Source organism: Melanerpes formicivorus, unplaced genomic scaffold, assembly GCF_026170545.1.
Source record: "Melanerpes formicivorus ecotype bairdi unplaced genomic scaffold, bMelFor1.0.p_v2 SCAF_2, whole genome shotgun sequence".
Lineage (NCBI taxonomy): Eukaryota > Metazoa > Chordata > Aves > Piciformes > Picidae > Melanerpes > Melanerpes formicivorus.
In genome coordinates, this window is record NW_027142354.1 from 51,489,071 (window position 1) to 51,509,966 (window position 20,896).

The 20,896-nt window shown below is 51.7% G+C and overlaps 1 protein-coding gene across 1 annotated transcript; it reads right to left on the minus strand.

Moving 5' to 3' along the window:
- Window positions 1–2,322: 2,322 nt before the first annotated feature.
- On the minus strand, window positions 2,323–5,161 carry NKX2-5 (NK2 homeobox 5). The gene is made up of 2 exons (XM_068148040.1): window positions 4,706–5,161; window positions 2,323–3,950 (listed from the first exon to the last, which is right to left on the minus strand). Exons 1-2 carry the CDS (start codon window positions 5,001–5,003, stop codon window positions 3,343–3,345), a joined length of 906 nt encoding a protein of 301 aa, XP_068004141.1. The 5' UTR covers window positions 5,004–5,161; the 3' UTR covers window positions 2,323–3,342.
- Between the last annotated feature and the right edge of the window lie 15,735 nt (window positions 5,162–20,896).

Below are 20,896 nucleotides of genomic sequence, written 5' to 3' on the forward strand. Positions count from 1 at the left end.
AGACCTTTTGTCAAGGCCTGACCCTGTTGGCTGCACTGTCTGCAGAGGCTGCTCTTACTATGAAGCTGCAACCCGACATGAGGCAGACCTGGAAGAGCAGGACTAGTAGCAAGGGGGTGTCTGTGCCTGTGAGGACAGTGAGTCCCTCTTGGCCAAAATCAGTGTGCTGGGGGTTAATTCCTACGGTACTTCTTCATTGCAGTTCCCCTTAAGCCAGCTAATGAAAGAACTTTTGCTGTTCCTGGCACTGCGGCTGCTGGTGCCTCTGCCAGAGGTGGGCGGCCGCGCTGCTCTCGGCCTCAGCCAGCTGCAGTTGTGGCCTCTGCCTAAATCATTTTCTGAGCTGGCTCCAAGCCTCCAGCTGCTGTTCCAAGCCCCTGTCTTATCCTGCCATGCATCTGCTCGTGATGCAATTCCCGCAGGAATGGGGAAGCATGGAGAGAAGGGGAGCATGTTAGCGTCAGTGTGGACACGGACTGCAGTACATCCATCCATGCTGAGAATGAGCACGGTGCAGGCCTGGAAATCAGACCCAAAGCTGGTGCCCAGAACAGCCTCTGCAGAACAATGGCAGGCTAAGTCCCATGGACTCCCTGATGGCTGTAGCTCTGAGATACTATGGGAAGAAAATAAAATTTGAAGAAATTAAGGGATGCAAGGAAATGAAAGGATGTTGGGACTGTGTGGAGATGTGTGGAATTAGTTCTTCATGATTTTTCCCCGGGGTCTCAGTGCAGTCCATCGTGGTAGACAACTTAATACAGGGCTCTACTCAGGGCTGGCTTCTGAAAGTAGTTGTTCAAGTTTGAGCTGATCTTGATGCTCTCCCTCATGTTAACCTGGGACTTGTCCTGTCTCCTGAGGGCTTCCTGTGAGCTCTGATCCTGTCCAGTCTCTGAAGCAGCAAGATCCAACTGCCAGTGCTACCTGTATCACAGAGTGGGATGGCAGAATTGGGCTCATTTTACAGATCAGGCAAACTGAGACAGCAAACTGGGACTCCCTCCCAGCATCTAACAGTGGCAGAATTTAAAACCAGCTTTCTCCTGAGTCTCCCATGCACTTTCCCCAGGGGTCTCAGGAAGGTAGAGACCCTTAGCTGTCTTAGATCAGAATATTTTCTGGCTAACCTCCTGCCTCTCTACCGCCTGCTGATGTCTGTGTGTCCTAACAACACAAAGCATCTTCAGGAAAAAGGCAAAAGCCATCATCCAGCTAGTGATACCAGATTAGAGAGGTTTCACATGAGGGGAAGAAGCAGCCCTTGCTGCTTCCCAGGCCACAGAGCTGTAGCATTGGCCCCAGATCCTGAGAATTCAGAGGCAGGCAGCCTTGTATCCCTGATTCAAGCTGGCCCTTTGCTGTAACAGACCCAATGTTCTTCTGCCTCTCTGGGTTAAGTGCCCCCAAAGCAGACTTTTCTGTGAGGCAGCAAAAGGCCACTCTTTGCCCAGCCCTGAGCCCCAGACAGGTGTCTACTCACCACATTGCATTAGGGGCTTTGTGAGCAGCACCCAGGGCTCCCCTTCCATTTGCAAGGATAGGAAGGTCAGAGCTCCTTATCTGTGCAATTCTACCTCGAGGGGTGTGTGAGGTTGGTCCCCTTGGGAAGGAGGGCTAGAGGCTGCAGGCAGCTTCCATTCACTGGTAGCCTGTCATCCCATGTCCCAGGGCCACAGCCACCCTGTCTCCATCCCTGTTTACTGATGGGGCCGATATGGCCAAGGCAGGGGAGGTTGGAGGTTCCCCTAATCGCCTTGTCACCGGCCGGACAATCTCAGACACTCAGAGGATGTTTTGACTGCGCTGAATTACAATGTTTGTTGTTTCTCACTCCCAATAATTGACATTTGATAGTGACTACTGTAAAAGTGTCCGAGAGGCCGGGGCTGAAGCAGAGGAGAAGCAGGGAGCCGGGTGGTGGGGAGGACCTCTCTCTGTCCCTGGGCAGTTTGGGGGCAGGCGAGGGGTCCTTTGTCCCTCTCCCCGCTGGGCGCAGAGTGCGGGGGGACTACGGAAACCCTCCTGCGGCTGCGCTAGGGGCAACTCTCGAATAGAATAGAATTGGTCTCTACTCCGGCAGAGCTCAACCCCCTTGAATTTGTATGGCTTGGGGTGTTTGTAGCCCCATTGCATTGCTTCTCCACCCCCTACTCTTGGACATTGGGAGCGACGCGATCACCAACGGGGAGGAACAGGACCGGTCCTCACCCCAGTCCTGGGGCGAACATAGCGGTTCTGCTGGAGCCGCGGGCTCAGAAAGACGCTTTTAAGTTATTTTTGAAAGACGTTAAAATACAAGGACCGTTTGCAGGCGCTACAGTGGGGATTGCAGAAAGTAGGGAAGCGGGGGAGGAACAAAGCGGGGGAGAGGAAGAGCAGGGAGAGGGTCCCGGGGCAGAGGAGGGGCTGGGAGCTCCGCACTCACCCCCGCCGCGGGGTGCTGGGGGCCCGGGTAGCGCAAGGAAGGCCAAGGCACGCGTAAGGTTAAGCCACTCTTTAATGACAACTGGCTGCCCTCCATCAGCTCGTACAGCAAAGGGAAACACGTACCAACGGGCGGCGGGTCGAGGGGCAGACAGTGCATCCATACTAACTCACGGTTTAGTGCATAACCCTACGGGGACCTGGCGGGTCGCAGTGTCTGTATTCCTTGGCCGGGGGGGTGAGGGGGGCTCTGTCCTCACCCGTGCGCTGGCGAGAGCCAACCCTGGCCCCGCTTCTGGCCCGGTACCGATTGCCTACGGGCAGAGCCGAGGCGGGCGTTAGCAGCCTCGAAGAGGAGACCTATGGGTTGTCGAGATACTGAACTGGCCAGGCCGTGGGAACCGTACGGGAAGTGCAAAAATTAAATGTGGATCTCAATAATAATTAGTATAGGGTAAAAAATAAAATTATAGGGAGAGGAAAAAAAAAAAAAAAAAGAAGAAGAAGAATAAGAGAGAGTTGCAGGGCTCGGCTAGCTGTTGTTGGGAGCAAGTCAAGCAAAATGACCAGTTGCTTTGCAGGAAGGAAGGGAATTACCGGGGCAAAGGCCCCAGTGGAAAAGGGAGAGAGAGGGGTCGGGCGCCGCGGGCAGCGCCGGGCTCTCCTGGCCCCGTCGGGAGAGCAGCCATCGCACGGAGCGGTGCCGACCTCCCCGCTGGAAATGGCCGCCACGCCGCTGAATTCCGCCGGGATGCTACACAGAACTGTCCTCATCCCCACCACCACCCACCCCGCAGCCTGGAAATGTCCCGAGACCGGCTCGCAGGCGCGGCCGAAGCTCCTCCATCCCTGAGCCCCGGATCTCGCCGGTGGCCGTGGTCCACAGAGGGCAGCAGGCTGGGTGCGGGGGCGGCTCTACCAGGCTCGGATCCCGTGTAATGTGGAGATGCCCGCGTTGCCCTGCGCGATGGGTGTCTGCACGGAATTCAAGTCCCCTACGCTGAAGTTCATGAAGTTGTTGCCGGCCGCCGAGGGCTGCATGGTCTGCATGGATGGGTAGTTGCAGTTGTAGTTGGCGTTACAGGCGGGACTATTGTAGTTGGTGTACGCGGGGTAAGCATTGTAGCTATAGGGGTTAATGCTGACATTGTACGGCGAACTGTAGGGAGAAGACTCCCCCAGGCAGGGTTTCCCGTCGCGCACCAGCACCGGCACCGCTATTCTCCGGGGCGGAGGGATGCCCACCATTTCGAGCGTCTGATCCTGTCTCTGCCTTTTGCATTTATACCTTCGATTCTGGAACCAAATTTTCACCTGGGTGGAGGTGAGCTTCAGGACGTTCGCTAGATGGTCTCTTTCGGGAGCCGAGAGATACTTCTGCTGCTTGAACCTTCTCTCCAGTTCGTAGACTTGGGCTTGAGAGAAGAGAACGCGAGGTTTCCTCCTTTTCCTCTGCCTGGGGCGCTCGGGGTCTTCCAGGTCTCTTTTCTCCTGCTCCAGGCTCTTGTGCAGAGAACACAGTTCTGCAAAAAAACAAACGGGTAAAGGAAAAAGGGGGGAGGGGGATGGGGTGGAGGGGAGTGGAAAAAAAAAATACAAAGCACTGTTCCATAAACCCTGAGCACTGTCAGCGAGCCCTGCCCTGTCTTAGCCCCCCAGGTACAGCGGTCCCTGCGGCAGTGGGACCGGCCCTGCCCCATCTTGAAGTGCCTCTTCAGCAATTTTCCGTGGGTCCCTTTTTTATTTGTTTGTGTGAAAACAAGGATGCTCCGTGCACTGATCTGAGTCACGACCACCTGGGCTGCAGCCTAGGTTTATCGCAAGTAGCTTCGTACTGAATCACACCCCGGCATCAAGGGCCTACACTCATTCTAGCGAATTAGAAATTAGATTTGTTGCCTAATTTCTGGACAAGCTCGAGGCCCCATGTGTCATCCTGTAGCTTTGCCCGTCCCCTCGGGCAGCCAAGGCGGCCGCAGCCCCAGTCGCGGTCGGAGGAGCCGCGGGGGTCGACGGGACGCTGCTCACCGTGGGTCTGTACCGCTCTTGCCCCACGGAGCCTGGAAAGGGATGAAGATGATTTGACTACTCGCGTTCTCCCTGCCCCGGGCCCAGAGGCCGGGCGCGGTGCCTCCTGCCCTCAGCCCCACGTCGTCTGTCCCCTGCCCTAGCCGCGCCCGTCCGAGAGCCCATTCCCAGGCTGGGGGTCGCTTTCCCGCTGCTTTCCTTTTTTCTCAGCTGGGAGGCGAGCCCTTGCCAGCATCACTGTACTCGTTACCTTTTTTCTCCGCCTTGGGGTCCTTGGCCGAGTCCACTTCCACATAGCTTTTAACGTAGTAGGAGCCGGGGAAGGCTGCAGCGGCGGTTTTGGCCGGGTGAGGCTCGGGCAGCTCCTCCCGCAGGTCGGGCAGGGCCGGGGGCTCGGCGCTGTAGGTCTCCTGCTTGAAGGTGGCCAGCATGCAGGAGGGGGAGGACAGCGAGGAGAGCTCCATGGAGGCCAGGCCACTCTGATGCTGTTCCAGGTTCAAAATATCCTTAACGGAGAAGGGTGTCGTCGTCACAGGGCTAGGAAACATTGCGGAGGAGAGCAGGGCTGCGGCCGGAGCCCAGGGTCATGGAAAAGTAGATGAGGAGCAGCCAACCTGGAGCAGTGGTGGAGCGTGGGCTCACGGAGGGGGCACATAGCATTCCCACGAGTAGCCTTGACTTGTGCACTGGAGGCAGGTAGGACCAGACCATAAGGGAAGGGAAGGAGGGACTAGGCAGTTTTTGGGTGACTTTAGCTTTCTATTGGCCAACATTGCAGTGATGGTATGAGAGATGCAAAGTTCCATGTCACCTAATATAGTAATACATCTCAAAAACATCCCCACTCGTTTAAAGGGGCGGCACTGTATTTAAGCAGCTTTTCCCTGCTGAGTTTGTTGATCCATTTAGAAAAAAAAAGTCCAGAACGGCCTAATGTGTACAAAGTCACTATCTGATGCCATCTATCATACAGTCAGATTAAATAAACAGGCCGGGAGGAAACCATCAACCAAATATGTGCTGATTTCATTATTTTTTTTTTCTTTTTAAGAGAGGGAATGGAGGTTTCGGTTTTAGTTAGTATCCTGCAATATCCGATCCCAGGAACTGGGTGAACGGGATATCACTCTTGTGGCAGGAGCATTCAAAGGGAAATCAACGCTTAAGGTTTATAGGGATATTCTGAAACAGCACAACGCCCGAAAAACCCAGCTGATAAAAGAGAGACCCTAAAAAAAAAGCCCCTGCCTGGATTGGGAGGAGAAAATTTCTGTTAGATTCCCCCCCCCAGCCTCTTCGTAAAGCTTTCAGACAAAACCCCCAGCGCTGTCCACAAAATAAGAAAACAAAAGAGAACCAAACAAACAAATATGAATTAAAAACAAATTATGAAAGGAAAAAAAAAAAAACATAAACCGAAAACACGGGGGGAAAAAATAACCACGTGTTGAAGGCTTTGCAAGACATACAGGAGTCCTTAGGGCAAAAGAGGAGTAAGTCAAAGCAGCCGACGGCCGGGCTGTGGCCGGGAGCGGGCGCCAGTGCCGGCTGCCTTCCCCCATCACGGGTGGGCGTACGGTTGCCGCAGGCCCCTGAATTCACGGGCCAGAAGAGGGATCCCCTAAATTTAAAGCACTCGAAGTCGCCGATTGAGAAGGGGCGTTACGGCGCTTTGTGGCTTCGGGGGGATAGGAAAAAAAGATGTAAAAATCTCATCTGGCGACTTTCTGTTTGCGGAGCGCCCGGCCCCGAACGGCTCGGGGGGTCGGCTCGTCCCCTTCGAGCCCCGGTGTGGCTGAGGGCCGTGGGATGCGAGACTGGGGTCGGGGAACCGAGATGAGAAGCCCCGCGGGGCTGCGGTAAGGTGGGGAGTACCTTGCCCGGGCCTTTGCCAGGAAGACAGCGAGATTTGCAAATCCTCCCTCTTCTGCAGACGGAGGAAACGTCCCGAGGTAGGGAAGAACGCGGGCACCTGCCCACAGCCGCCCTCCCTGGGCTGCTCTATCCTGAGGGTAGCTGCTGCTGTCTGCCCTCCAACTCCCCTCCGAGATTTTTTCCCGACACTCTCGAGTTCCCTTCTGGGGCATTTTTGCCAGTGATTTTTGTCCCGCTCTGGCAGCCTCCTGCTGCAGTCTTGACCTGGCAGCAGTTTGTTCGCGAACCCATTCCGGATCTGGCGATGACAGCTGGAGAGATGAATATGTACTGGAAGACCTGAAATGCTGCTATTTAATGAAGGGAGGGGGGCATCCAAGCGATCACCTCGCTCTTAGTGGCTGCGCTTCCTGCGGACTTCCCTGGGAAAAACTCGGAGGAGATTTTCCTACTTTCAGGAGAAGGGGCGAAGTATCCGGGGAAGGTGGAGGCAGCCCCGGCAGCCCCGCCTGAGAGAGGGACATGCAGGAGGACTTTGCCGGGCGTGTGCGGTACCTCCTGCTCTCTCTGTACGGCTCGGCGGCCTTTCTAGCTTGATTGTCTCCTTTTTATTACAAGCTAATCGTGATTGGTTAGACAAATACTAAAATAACGAAGGCATCCCAATTTTTCCCCAGATCCAGACCTGCGTATGCAGGTTCGCCTGCCTTGGTGGCACCCACATCCCCGGGGACAGGAGAATCAGGGTCTAGTGCTCCCTTTTTCCATCCTGGGCCCCAAAAGACCTTCCCAGATCAGACCCGGAGCTCGCAAGGCAGTGCCTGTCCCCGGAGGTCTTCATTTGCCCGGTGAACGCGGAGAGGAAAGCCACCCTGAGCCGATGTGGGTCCGAGCTCGGCCGCTCCGGTCTCGGAGTGCATCCCTGGCGGCGGGCTCTGCACTCACCGGAGGAGAGCTGCCGGCTCACAACCGCTCTGGGCTGAGGCTTCCTCCAGACCCCCAATCACACGGCAGCTCCCGATCGATGTGGGCCCGGCTGCAGAGGGTGGAAGTGATTAATTGAATGATAAGACGAAGCTATCATTTGGAATGTCATTAATGCGTCGGGGAGACATTCATTGGAGACAGACAGCGTTATCTCCGCTTTATCTTCAACAATGCATCACTTCTAATACTGCAGTTTAGAAACAAATGGGGGCTTTAGCCTTAGCCCTTCTCTTGATGTTTATATTTTTGGAAGAATCACAACTAGTGGGAGTCCCGGGCTCGGCCCCCTGATAAATGAACATTAGCACTTTTTAGAACTACTGTATCAACAAAAAGAGCTGCAGGGCCGCAATAATTGGTGAAAAAGCAAACACTCCGCAAAGAGAGGCCAGGTCTGCTCTGTGTCCGGCTGATTGATGAACAAGTTACTGACACACAGCAGCTCACGGACTTTCCGGGTCGGGGCTCAGCACCCATTTCCACCCCCCGCTCCCGCTTTCCTCCTTTCTCGGTGCTCTCCAGCAGCCTGCTGAAGCCAGGCTCCCACAGGAAACAGCGTCTCTGCCCAGGACAGCCGAGCAGAAGCGACAGAAGTGTCCGGTTCACTCAGCTCCGGACCCTGTATGTAGCCCTCAGGCGTCGAGGCTCGGTCCCTGTCTTGCCCAGCCAAGGGTGAACTGCCCGGCTGAGTCCCCAGAACAGAGGTGGAGGGGGAGCATCATCCACATTTTGAGATCTCCCCAAGCCTTTGGGGTCGCTTTCTATTGAAGGCCGGGGGGGGTGGGGGGGTGGAAGAGGGGGGCCCGCGAAATTAGAATGGTGTTTAAATAACTCACAAAAAGGAGTAAAGGGAGACAGGACCCCGGAGGAATCCCCTGGAACACCTTCTCCAGCCCACCCATCCAGCTGGGACCCAGACTCCGCGGTACAGGATCGAGAGAACAGGGACGAGCAAAGTTATGTTTCTGGCTTCAAGGGGAAAGCGGGGACTGCCCGACTCCCTTCCACAGCCCTCATACGGTTTGCAGGTTGTTCTCGATGCCCCTTTGGGACCGAGCCCAGAAAAGCCCCTCGCAGGGTCCTCCACACCTCGCAGCTTCTCTCCGGAATTGCTCAGTGTTACTCGTTGGTGTTGGGGTTTTGTTTTAAAAATATTTTCTTGCTGAAAACAACCAACCACCCCCCCCCCCCAAACCCCGCAATTAGCTCCAGAGAGTACATCCTCTCTCCCCTCGAGCTTTCGACACCTCTGACTGTTTAGTGAGAGAGAGATGGGGCCTTTTAAAAAAGTTTTCCTCTTAATCCCAGTCCGTTAAGATGTCCCAGGGCCCCCTCCCGCTCTAATTCCCGGCTATCTCCTGAGGATTCTGTTTATACCTCACCAGTAAACGCCGGGGTTTGAAACCTTGTCACTAATTGAGTGCTAACACTTCAGGTGCTATAGATTTGTTAAGAGCCAGTAGTCCAGAAATAACCTATTAGGGTTTCCTTGGAGAACTCGTGCCAATCTCCTGGTTCCCATCGTGGGCAGCGGGAGCTGGTGGGACCTCGGGATCTCTGCAAGTCCCTGAGGGGTCCCCAAGGTCTTTTGGCCAGTTTGTTCATTCAAAGGATTGGAAAGGGATGCTACAAATCGGCGAGCCCTGGTTGAATAAATCCTTGGGACGTGATAGCTGGTTGCTGTGATTGTCTGCCGTGGCGGGGTCCCGCAGGGGACGAGGGCTGAGGGAGGGGGCGTGGGGGGAGGCGCACTTGCCCGGCTGCGGGAGGCGACTAGAGCTGGGGAAAAGATTGCTTGCGACCCTTCGGATTTCTGCTGAGAAAACTGGATTTGGAGCTGTCCAGGAGCTCCATTCTGCTGCAGCTAAACCCTTTTCCTTTTCTTGCTATTTTTTTTCACTCTTCCCGCCTCCCCCCACTCTCCCCTCCCAGGTTTCCATGCTTTTCTTTTTCCCGCTATACTTTCCACCTCTACCGAAGCCTTTGCCGGCCGCCTCTCTCTGCTCCCAGCGCCGAGGTTGCTGGCGAGGACAATAGCCCCGCTCCTCGGCCCCGGCCTCGGGCACCGTCCAAGAGTAAGCGAGTTTTGACCTTGACGTGTGGGCGACCTTGGCGAGGGGCCTCCGCTCTGCCCAGTGGTCGGGGCTCAGGCCCCGGCAGCGAATGTGTGTGTATGTGTCTCCTTCGGGACAGCCCTGCTTGCTGGCGGCAGGGCAGGTGCGGGCCGGCCGCTCCGCTACCATCCCCTCTGCCGCCGCTCGACCTCCAGGGCTCCGGCCGCCGTTCCTGGATCCCCGCCGTGCACTTGAGCGAGCATCGGCCCTTGCTCTCCGTGCAAGCGGACTGGAGGGAGCTGATGCGGGTGGGCAGGATGGTGCCAGGGCTCAGTACGGGAATACAGCAACCAGAAAGCACCGAAGTGTCTCCTCTTTATTTCCGGACAATTTATGCAAAGCGCCGAATAAAAGCGTCCGATGTCGTTTGGGGTTTTGATGCTCCTCGACCCGCTTTCTGGGTGGGCTGCGGGCAACAGCCCGGAGGTGTTCCGGTCGCCGCTTTCCACATCTGTCGGTCACTCTGGGTAGGGAGACTTGGGCAGCGAATGCCACCGTGGATTTTCCCCTCCTATTCTCGGCCCTGTGCCTGGAATCTGATAATTAAGCTGGCTCCTTGTAACGCTGGAGCTGGAGGTGGTTTTTTTTGTCTCTCTTTTTGTTTTTTTTTAGTTTACTTTTGGTGGGGTTTTTTGTTTATTTGATTGATAATTTTTTGGTTGGTTGGTTGGTTTGTGTTTTTTTTTTCCCCTCCAGGCTGAAGCAAAATCTGAGAGCCAGTCAGACAATTAAAAAGCTTTAATTGTACCCTGCTTACCACTTCTGCCTATAGCTGTGCTAGGTTCTCTGGGGACGCAAGCCTGATCTGGGGTGCTGCCTCCCTTCCCTCTTCCCCTGTCCCCGCACTGAAACCATCTCGCTACTGACACCGGGTCCGGGATCGGCCGGTTTTTTGAGCTCCAGTAAAAACTTCTTAATGCGGCCGGTTAATTACAAAAGCCCTTGTTCGTTACATTTCCAAGGGGAACGCACACAGGACAGAAGCAATACGGTTATTTTAGCAGCAGGAAAATTAAAGGACCGAAGAGACTTTCACGTTTGCGAAATGCAGCAACGGTTTGACACACGCGTTCGGCAGCCAGGTGCCCGGGGATGGCCAAGAAAACTGTTTTTAAAACGAAATACCTTCCAGGCATTGTGAGGCGCGAGTTGTTTCGAAAGATGAAGCTCTAAATGAAGCAGGGCTGCCCTTGCTCTCTCCCTCGGAGCTTTGGCCCGCTCTTCCTACCCTGGGCGGAAAGGTTCCCACCGGCTCCAGAAGGAATGGGAGCAGTGCTCGGCCGGGGAGCCTGAAACCGCCGCAAGGATTTCAGGGTGTTTGCAGCTTGTCTGTCCGCAGGACGTTTTCCAGAGGAGATAAAGGTCTGACTTCTCGGATACTTCCTGCTGGCCGTGCAAATCCGATCCGTCTTGCGATGTCACCATGCGCGTTTTGCGCTCCCCAGGATCCTGGCGGGGGGCGCGCCGGACTGGGGCAGGACCGGGGCAGTGGGGTTCTGCTCCGACACCCCCTACCTCACCCCCGCTCCCAGCATCTGGGTCTGCCCCTGGCCTGCGTAGCGTGAAGAAGGGGAGCGCAGCCTCGGGGAGCAAGTCTGGGGAAGCCTTTTTTAACATGAATCCGTGTTTGGGCTTTGTTTATACTAAAAGTGATTTTCCCCCACCACAAACACACTGAGGAAACGAGGGACCGGCACCCTTCCGAGCCATCGCCCTGCGCAGGGGTGCCAGCTCTCAGCCTCGTGGGGTCTGCAGGGTTCCCCGGGAAGCAGGACTCAGCCCAGGCTTTCTGGGAAAGCCCCTTCCTTGAGCGGGTAGGAGGATGGACCCTGGCGAGTAGAATTACAGAGCCCTGACCCCCACCTCTGCTCCGGCGTCTCCTGGCGCTGTCCTCTGCTCCGGCTCGGGTCCAGCCTGTGACCCACAACCAGAGGGGCATGAAATTGACTGCCCTAAGGGCAAGCCGCGGGTATGGAGCTATGTTCCTGTCCCTGCCGAGCTGCGCCCTCCATCCCAGCTCCCCTCAGGCCTTTTGCGAGGCGGGTGGCTCTGCCTTTCCTCTCTGTACCCCTGCACCGGGAAGGCGGCTTTCTGAGACGGCCCTGTTTCTTCCCCGCACTTGCCCCGGTGCAGCGAGGCAGCCTCGGGGGAAGCGCGACTCTCACCCTGTCCTGCAGAATTCCACTCCCTGGCCCCAGGGTGGCTGCTGCTCTTGGAGGGAGACGAGGCTGTCTTCTAGATTATAAAAGATCATTTTTCAAAAACACGACAAAACCACCTCAAAAAGAGCCAAAGAAACAAAAGACCCCAAGCAAGCAGAAACCAACCACCACCAAACAAATAAAAAGGGGGAATAACCACCCCTACCCCGGGAGACAGACGGGAGGGTTTGGCGGAGATCGGAACAGAATTCCCACCCCTGGATTCTGTAAAGGGAGGCGCCGGGAACATGGGATTGAGAGCCCGGGGGGGACGACACACACGCTGCCCGCCCCCGCAGGGCTCCCGGGCTGTTCATCGCCGGAGCGGGACCGGGCCTTTAAGCCGTTCTTTTTCTCGAAGCGGGCAAATGATTCGCTGTGATTTTGCGGCGGTCTGTCGGGTGACGGGGTCGGTTTATCCGAAGGGTCTCGTTTCTGTATCCTCTCCATAAAACAAGCTCCGAGGGCACCCGCATCTTGTTTTGCGGAGGGAGAAAGGGTTGGGAAGAAACCCGTGCAAAATTGAAATGAATGAGAGTGAGAGAAACTGCTTAATACATATGTGGGAAGTTTTTGCCGGCAGTCTGATGAATATACGATTCACTGAACATAAAATAAGACGTATGTCAAGGGTGTGTCAGGAAGAAAAGAGTGAGAAACAAAGGGAAATCTTGTAAGAGTTGTTCTAGATTTTTACTCTTTTTAAACTTGTTTTTTTCGGGTAAAATTTCCTCTTTTCGGATATCTTCACAACTTTCTTTTTACATGTCAAAAGAAAGCAGCATAAATAAAACCAGAGCTGCATTTCCTTGCCAGTTTCTGCGCGAATTATCCCCGTTTTGGAGCGGTAGAGGGAAAAGCGTTTTTAAACTGCAGCGTTTTTAAAGCTTGTTTTATTTTCCTCGGAACCCCATAGATACTGAGCCCGTTCCTCGGTGCCTGCCTTGCTCCCTGCCAGCTCTGAGGGCTTTGCTGTCCCTTTCCCAAGCCCAGCTGCTGCTCACCTTCTCTATTTGTCAATTAAAGAAAAAACACCAAACCAAACCAAACCAAAACCAAATGAAATGCATGAAATTACAAATGCCCTTTGATTTCACACACAGAGTTTATTTCTTATAGAAATCGAAGGGATTTGGGTTTTCTTGGCTTTTTCTTGTGGTTTTGCACACTTTCATCCTGGGCAGCCCTAAGGGGTTACTTTTGGGTTTTAATGGCACAGTAACTTTAGTTTCTGAAAACGAAAATTAGCGAGAGGAGCCGTCGGGGGATGGGGCAGTGCTGCTTTTGGGAAGGGGATCCGCGGGGAGAGATGAATTCCAAGATGCTGTCTCTAGGGCAGCCCATGTGAAGGGGCTGGTCATATCCCGGAGTCCTGCAGCTGGTGGGGATGCTTGGGCTGAAAGAGACACCGAGAGGTGTGAGACATAAAGGGAGAGACAGGAAAAGCTGGAACCTGTTACCTGCTGTGGCTGAAAAACACAGCCCTGGGTCTCACTCTTGGATGTCTCCTGGTATGGGTTATGGCACTAAGCCAGGGCCTTGGGGTGTACAGAGGTGTGTGGGGCCAGGAGGGCAGCTGGCTTCCTTCAGTGATGATTTTGTAAACCATTGCAGGGGTCTGCAGCCCCTGGTTGTATATTGATGTGCTCAGACTCCTTGGAAGTCCTGAGCTGCATGTTGCTGGAGCTATGGAACTCCAGGGTTACATGTCCCCAGGACTGAACTCTGCCGGGGCAGCACCTGCTGCAGCTGGAGGAAGTGCTGAGGTGGGGTGTTGGAGAAATATCACCTGGGCCCATCTTCCAGGCCCTGTTTCTCCAGCTTTCTGAGGCAGCAAATCAGGAATAGAACCTTGGGGAGGCAGAGTAGCCTTTCAGGGTACCTTTATATTGAATGTTAGAGTGGGAGTCAGAAAAGATCCCTCCCTCCTGTATCTGCTGTTTTTTGACCCTGGCCCATCACAGTTTTAATATGCAGGCTTGATCAGAGCTCAAGAGGATATTTCCTCCTCCAGTGTTCCTCTGGGCAAAGAGGCACCAACAGATTTTTTCCATAATGATGAAAACATCTGGCTGTCTCTGAGCTGTCAGGCTCTGTGTTGCTCCTTCTCAGATGCCTTCTCCCTTCCAACTCTCCAGCTGCCCCAGTGCAGCCCCTCTGTGCCCCTGACACTCGCTTGGGCGATGCACTCCCGACCTCCAGCCCAGCCAAGAGATACTCGACATGGTGTCTGCACAGCGGGGCAGAAACCTCCAGGATCCTCACTGCAGCAGCTTGGGTTTGGAAACACATTTTAGGATCCACCAGTCTGGGGATATAAAAATCTCTGTCCTGAAGTTTCTGGGACTTTTTCCCCCTCACTGCCTCCAGCAGAAGTTGAGTCCCTCACTATATAGCCCCACACATGTAGTTCAGGATCAGCTGCCTAGGGCTTCCAGCTCTCCTGTTTGGCAGAGTCCATCCCAGAGAGGGACAGACATCTGTGCTTTCAGCCAGGGCCCTGATCTTCACTGCTCGTGATGTTAAAACATTCTGTGGTAAAAACATGTCCCTAGTTTGTGTGTACTGGAGCTGGATTATGTATCAGCTTTTAGGAAAAGTAAAGAGACAGTAACTCCCCAGAAGAGAAATAAGGAAATGTGTAAGGGCTGATTTGGTAACATCCTAAAGTGCTAGTCACATTTAAGTATCTGAATTACAAGGCTCACTCACGTGCTTGAAATATCATAACAGAACTGAGGCTCAAACTAGGAAGTCTATTACATATTGTGATTTAAAAAGAGAAAGTCACAAAACAGAACTGCTCCTGGGAAGTGAGCAAATGTACACCCAAGTGGCATGACTGGAAAAAATAGTTTCTAAAGTCACAAGAAAATGCTCTGAAAGATGCATTTGGATCAAAGAAGCCAGAGCCTTGCCTAGGGTGACTCTTAACATTTCAGTATTTAAAAAGGAAAAGAAGGACGTCCTATGTTTAAAAATACGACTTTACTTAGTCCCAAAGAAGAATAAACACAGCAAAGGCAACCCCCTAAATGCCTCTAGAGACAAAAAATGTGTTTAACCACAATTCTAAACTATCCTTTTCCTTCTCTCTCCCCACTTTAAAAAAAAAAAATAATGGACAAATAGCAGCCAAGCTCAAAACCCCTGTGTCATATTCCAGCCTCTCTAGCTTTGCTCTCATTGAAGTCAAAGTTCATAAAATAACAATAATATTTGCAAAACATGAATCTGATCCAGTTGTTCACATGCAGGCAGCGCTCTGCACTGGTGGAAGTTGTGGCAAAATGCATCAGAAAATGGTTCTGAATCTCCTGCCTTGATAACTCGGTTTTCATCAGGGATGTGAAACTTCTGATCCTTTGGCTGCATTAGTGCTGAGACTTCAGGTGCTGCGCAGGAGGAGACAATGGACTTGCCACTGCTGGTGTAACTCCATGGTGGAGATCTAATGGAGAGGGAGTAGATCTGTTTGCTTAGCTGACTGTCTCCTGTTCTCATGCCCACCACTTTTATTCTAAATGACTTGTTAGCATTACCTAGATTAAAGCCCCAGTAGGATAGTATGTCCTGCAAGACAGATTTCTACTCTACATTTTGATGTGAATGAATGATGCTTGCTCTGTGTGATTTTTCTAGCAGCCCTGGAGTAAATCTGCATTTTGAAAACTCCTGTGGTATGATTAGAGTCACTCTGAACTCCTTTTTGTATTTATCACACAGCAGCAAAAATGAGGCAAAAGGGACATCGTGCGAGCTGCAAAGCCAGGGACTCTGCACTCAGGGTGTGACTCCCTGTTGTGTGCCTTCCCCGTGGGGCTTTTGATTTAATCTCAGCTTTGTTTTTTTTTTCCCCTAAAGCCCCTGTGTCACAAGTGCACTGGGTGCACAGTGCTTGTGCAACAAGCAGCCATTCAGTGTTTACTACTATCCCTCCTGTTGAGCTCCAGGCCTTGTCACACAGCAAAGTGCCAAAACACAGAGATGGAGCTTTTCAGTTCCTCTTTCATTCCAGGGGTATCCGAGTGCTATGAAGGTACAAGTGGTTGTGCCTTTGTCTACCCCCTATGCAGGGAGGAAATAATCCAGGAGCTTTATCTCAGGATCTCAGGTAGTGATAGGACTAGGGGGAATGGAATGAAGCTGGAGGTGGGGAGATTCAGGCTAGATGTGAGGAGGAGGTTCTTCACCATGAGAGTGGTGAGACCCTGGAATGGGTTGTCCAGGGAGGTGGTTGGAGAACTGTCCCTGGAGGTGTTTAAGCCCAGGCTTGATGAGGCTCTGGCCAGCCTGATCTAGTGTGGGGTGTCCCTGCCCATGGCAGGGGGGGTTGGAACTAGCTGATCCTTGTGGTCCCTTCCAACCCTGAATGATACTATGATACTATGCTCTCTGTTGCCTAAAGAATCTGAGGTGCACAGTTTGAGGTTAAAAGCATCCAGTGATTTGGGCTACTCCATGTGACATAGCTGCAGTATGAGTTAAAAGTATTTTTGATGTTAGAAGATGATACAATCTTCCATGTGTGTGGAAAGCATGGGGAAAAAGCTATTTAGAAGAGTGTGTGACTTGGCTACACTTAGGACAATTTTTATGTAGGTGACAAAAAAAGCACAAGGTCAAATCTTTGTCTAAATGCCGAGGTGTGCTACAGATTCTCAAAGCAAAGGTCTCCAGAGTTTTTCTGGTGCATCATTTTTCAGCCTTGCTCTCCACTGAGGTTTTCCAGAACGTGGAGAGGTACCATTTTGGGTCAACTGCTAAAAATTGCAGAGTAAGTGAAAATAAAGGAAATACAGGGCAAGTCTCCATCAGATGAGAGAGCCTGCTCTGTAGAGAAGCAGCCACTGGGTTGTTGGACTGTGTGGACTGTCCTTCTGTGGCTAAGTGCCATTTTGTGGCACCTGCAGCCCTGCCTGGGAGCCCCCAGAGCTTGCATGGTTTGGGGGTGACAGGATATCAAGAGTGTGGGGGTAGATGGTGAGCAAAAGGCACTTGCTGCTGCCTGAGAGGCTGGGTGTCCTCAGGAATGCCAAGAGCACCGCTAGAGAATAACTTGGTCATGAAATTTGCCCAGACCAAAGCAAAATGGCATGCAGCCTGCAACAGCCAAGTAACTCCCTGTCTTTGTCTAAGTGAGGGCAAATTTTGTCTGTGGCCATAGATCAGCAGGGATGAGATGCTTTCTCCAGCTGATGATCTTGGAAAGTTTTTGTGCATGAACAAACAGCACACCAAAAAAGAGGCTTACTTTAGGCAAGTGCCCTGAACTGAGTGTTTGCAAGCTGTCCTCCTGCTCAGGTGGATGTTTTTGTTTAAATGAGAGAATGTATGACAGATAAGTGCCACTAGCAGCTCGTGCATCTGCCCAGTTTGCAGACACCAGGACCATTCTAAAGCCAGGGGGGAGAAAAAAAGTAGAACTCCTCACTTACTTTCTTTTTGTTTACTTTCTGATTTGTAAAATCCTTCTAATTATGGCTTTTCAAGTGAATTAGCACAAACTTTTAGCATCCTGCCTACTGCTTTTCACAGGGAATACTATCTCAGTCTGCTTTGTATTGGCTCTGTCTGGTTTTGGACACCCCATTCTTTGTGTGGGTTTACTTGTACCAGCCGTGGTGGTACGTTGCTCTGATGGGAAAGGCTATCCTTAGGAACAGAAGCCATTACCTCATCAGAAAGGTGTTAGGTGTTAGGCCTAGCTTTTGATCACTTCATTAACTCAGATGTGATGGCACTGCTGTGGCAATTGCATGACCAATACACCAACTCATCCTGTCAAACCCATCCCTCTCTCCTTTCTGCCATCAGAGTCTTGAGATAAGCACTAGTGAGATGTCTGTCTGGTTGATGGAACGAGCAGTTCCTAGTCTAATCCGTGCTGGGCCACAGCACAAGTGCCTACCAAGAGTAGTATGTTTTATTCAATACAAGCTCGTGGGTAAATTTAGAGTTGACAACTCCCTTCTACATTGGAGGACTCAAGCACAGTCCTATCAGGTGGCAACGGGCTGGGGGAGTATTTATAATCCATTTGCTGACTGGAATTAATATGAATCTGTCATCCCTTGTGTCACTTCGGAAACCACGTAACCAAGGGCTGACGATGCCAATAGCTGTTGGTGATCTTTTCTGGCAATAGCTGAAGACATTGCTCCCAGCTGATTTCAGAAAAGAAAATTGTCACCAAGATAAAGCACTGTCTGGATCCTCTTTTCTCTGAGCTCTGCAGACTTGAGGAAATGGGACATTTGACACGGCCAACAGATTGTAGTTTGGCCAAAGCACAGCTGTCTGGTCCAAGGAGCCGACAGCCATCTATGCAGCAAACTCAGGACTTCTTTCCTCTTTTAATACTGAGCAGCATCTTGTGTTCCTGCCTGATTCCAGCAGGTAATGTGCTCTGTTATTTGTGTCCACATAAGTGGAACTAGGACTTACCATATGTCTATATGTCCAAGTTTAGGATGCATGTAGATATGAGTTGATCTGCTTATCTGAGAGCAATGCCTGCAGCTGATCTTGATCTAGATACTTCGTGACCACTTGACTTGCCTTTTGGTTGCCTGCATCTCCTGGAGAAGTGATGCAGTTCATGTCACAAATACACACTGGTTTACACTCCCTGGATGTTCACCCAGAAGGTCCTTCCAGCCTGCTGTCTGGATAAGCTAATTGTGTTAGTTGTCTTCTCCCAAACACATTGAACCAAAATAGCACAGCTAGCTAACCTTTCCACAAACTCCAGTTCCATCCCTTCTCTGCTCTTCCCCTCTATCCTTTTTTTCCTTTCTTTTCAGCTTGAACCATTGTATTCAGTCAGCCTACCCCTGTCTGTCTGCTATGAATGACTTGCTGCAGTTCCTTACCTCTACCGTTTGGCTTTTGTGTCTTGTTAAAAACAGCCATGAGTTGTCTCAGCAGGAGTTTACTGTAAGCAGTGTGCACCCACACAGAGAGGTCTGTAGGCTGTGAACAGCCACCCACGAGCTCCTGCTCAACATCCATGGCTGGGATGAAGCTATTTCTTGCTTGGGAGAAAAAAAACAACCCTGTCTGTTGGGTAACCCTGTGTTAGTGTTTATGATTCAGCACCCCTAGGACATATTCTCCTCTTATTTCAGTCTCTGTAGATGTGTGTAAGAAGGCTGCCTCAGGATGCACTGCAGAGCAATTTCCAGCCTGAATGTACTTATGATGGGTGCTGAGGAATCCCTGATATGATATGACAGTAGAAGGGAAAGAGTGATGCTGGGAAAAGCCACAGGACATGTGATTAGACTACAGCCTGTCTGGCAGGCGGGCAAAACAGGTGTTTAATAATTTCAGTGTGGCAAGTATCCTTTACTTGCTCTTTGGCAGGAGGTGGTCATGTCTGCAACTATAGGCAGCAGCAAGCATCTGAGAAATAGTGAAAAAGGCAATCCAGAGCCCTGCTTTCTCCACGGCTGGGTCCAGGAGCCAGGCACACATACATATGTAGGGATATAGGTGTAGAAGATTGAGGTGTCTGGTGGGAATTGAGACATTTAGCACTTAACAGCTTTCCAGAATGAAAATGGAAACCAGGGAGAAAGATTCACTGTGAAAATCCAGAACCCTTTGAAGGTGAGTCAGGAGACTATATATATTCCACTTTGCCAGTGACATTAGCTAGCTAGAGCAGAGCACATGGCTGTCCCATACTTGAGATCCGTTTGCTTCCCGTGCTACGGTTTTCTCAACAGAACTGCTGCATTCTTGTAACATAATGCCCCTACACTGGAAAACACACCTAGCACCTATCCACTGGATCCAGCTTGTTCAGTTGGCTGCTAAAAAATACCAAGTCCTGACAGACCTACCATGAGCAGGAGGATATGCAAGGTGTAGGTCACCATGTATCAAGAGCCACAGCAAAAGAATCCTACAGGGTTACTAGAAATTATGTGAGGTTTTCCTCTCTGCTGTTACAAGGAAAGTCCAGCTTACATTTTAACCCTGGAATGGCTCTCAGAATATATAATTCTGCTCCTCAGTCTTTTGCAGGCTTGGCCCAGGCTCTCTGCAGGCTGCCCATGGATGGTTCTGATTTAGGCAACAGTGCTGGTTTTCCATGGTGTGGCTCCAGCAGCACTGGGTCAGTGGTCCCAGTGCCTCTCCTAAATTACAGCCATCCTAATTGTACCAGCTAAATGGGCACATTGCCAGGGGCATCCCAGTCTGAATCTGCTTCACCTGCAACATGGTGATAAGATCCCTTCATGTCTTTGCCGTGTCTTTGGAGCACGATCTGTCCTTTCGCATGTGTTTGTGCAGCACTTGCACACCAGCATGGTCTGGACTGAGTATTGCTTTTAATTAAACTCCCCTGAAAACAAAATTATCAAGGCAAAGACTTTGCAACATTATTTTCAGGTTTATTGGAAGCCATTTCTTTTTCCCTTTAAGCTGGCTTCAAAGGTGGTAATTTTCTAACAGGAAAGATGAAATGCAGGTTAAAAGTCCAGTGAAAGTTGTGGACTGCTTTCTGGGCTGTTGGAAAAGAACAAACAGGATTTCAGGTAGTGATAGGACTAGGGGGAATGGAATGAAGCTGGAGGTGGGGAGATTCAGGCTGGATGTGAGGAGGAAGTTCTTCACCATGAGAGTGGTGAAGTCCTGGAATGGGTTGTCCAGGGAGGTGGTTGAGGCCCCGTCCCTGGAGGTGTTTAAGCCCAGGCTGGATGAGGCCCTGGGCAGCCTGATCTAGTGTGAGGTGTCCCTGCCCATGGCAGGGGGATTGGAACTAGATGATCCTTGTGGTCCCTTCCAACCCTGACTGATACTATGATACTATGATACTATGATTTGATGATTTTTCCTCAGGCCTCCTACTTCAGTAGCTCTAATAAATGGAAATAAAATCTGGGACTGTTGTAGCTGAGAGGAGTTTTAAAAATCAGCTAATTTCTCCTGGGTTTTGATGTTTATTTGTGTATTTCATTCTGTTTGCAAGGAAGAGACTACCCCTGTCTCTTCCTCTGTTTGTACACGAACCTCTTTCCCTGGAAACACAATGTAGCCACAGCTTATCTACAGCTCCAGCCTCATGCTGATGCTTTCTCCTGAAGTTGGCTATGCAGCTTCTTTCCTGCTGCTGTGCCCCAGATGGACATGGCCAGGTTTCAAATCTTTGTCATCAGTGTGCTGGAACAGTTAGAAAAAAAGACTGTAAGCCTGGTGTGAAGGTTCCAAACAGGGTCTTACATTTCCTACTATTTTCTACCCACAGACCAG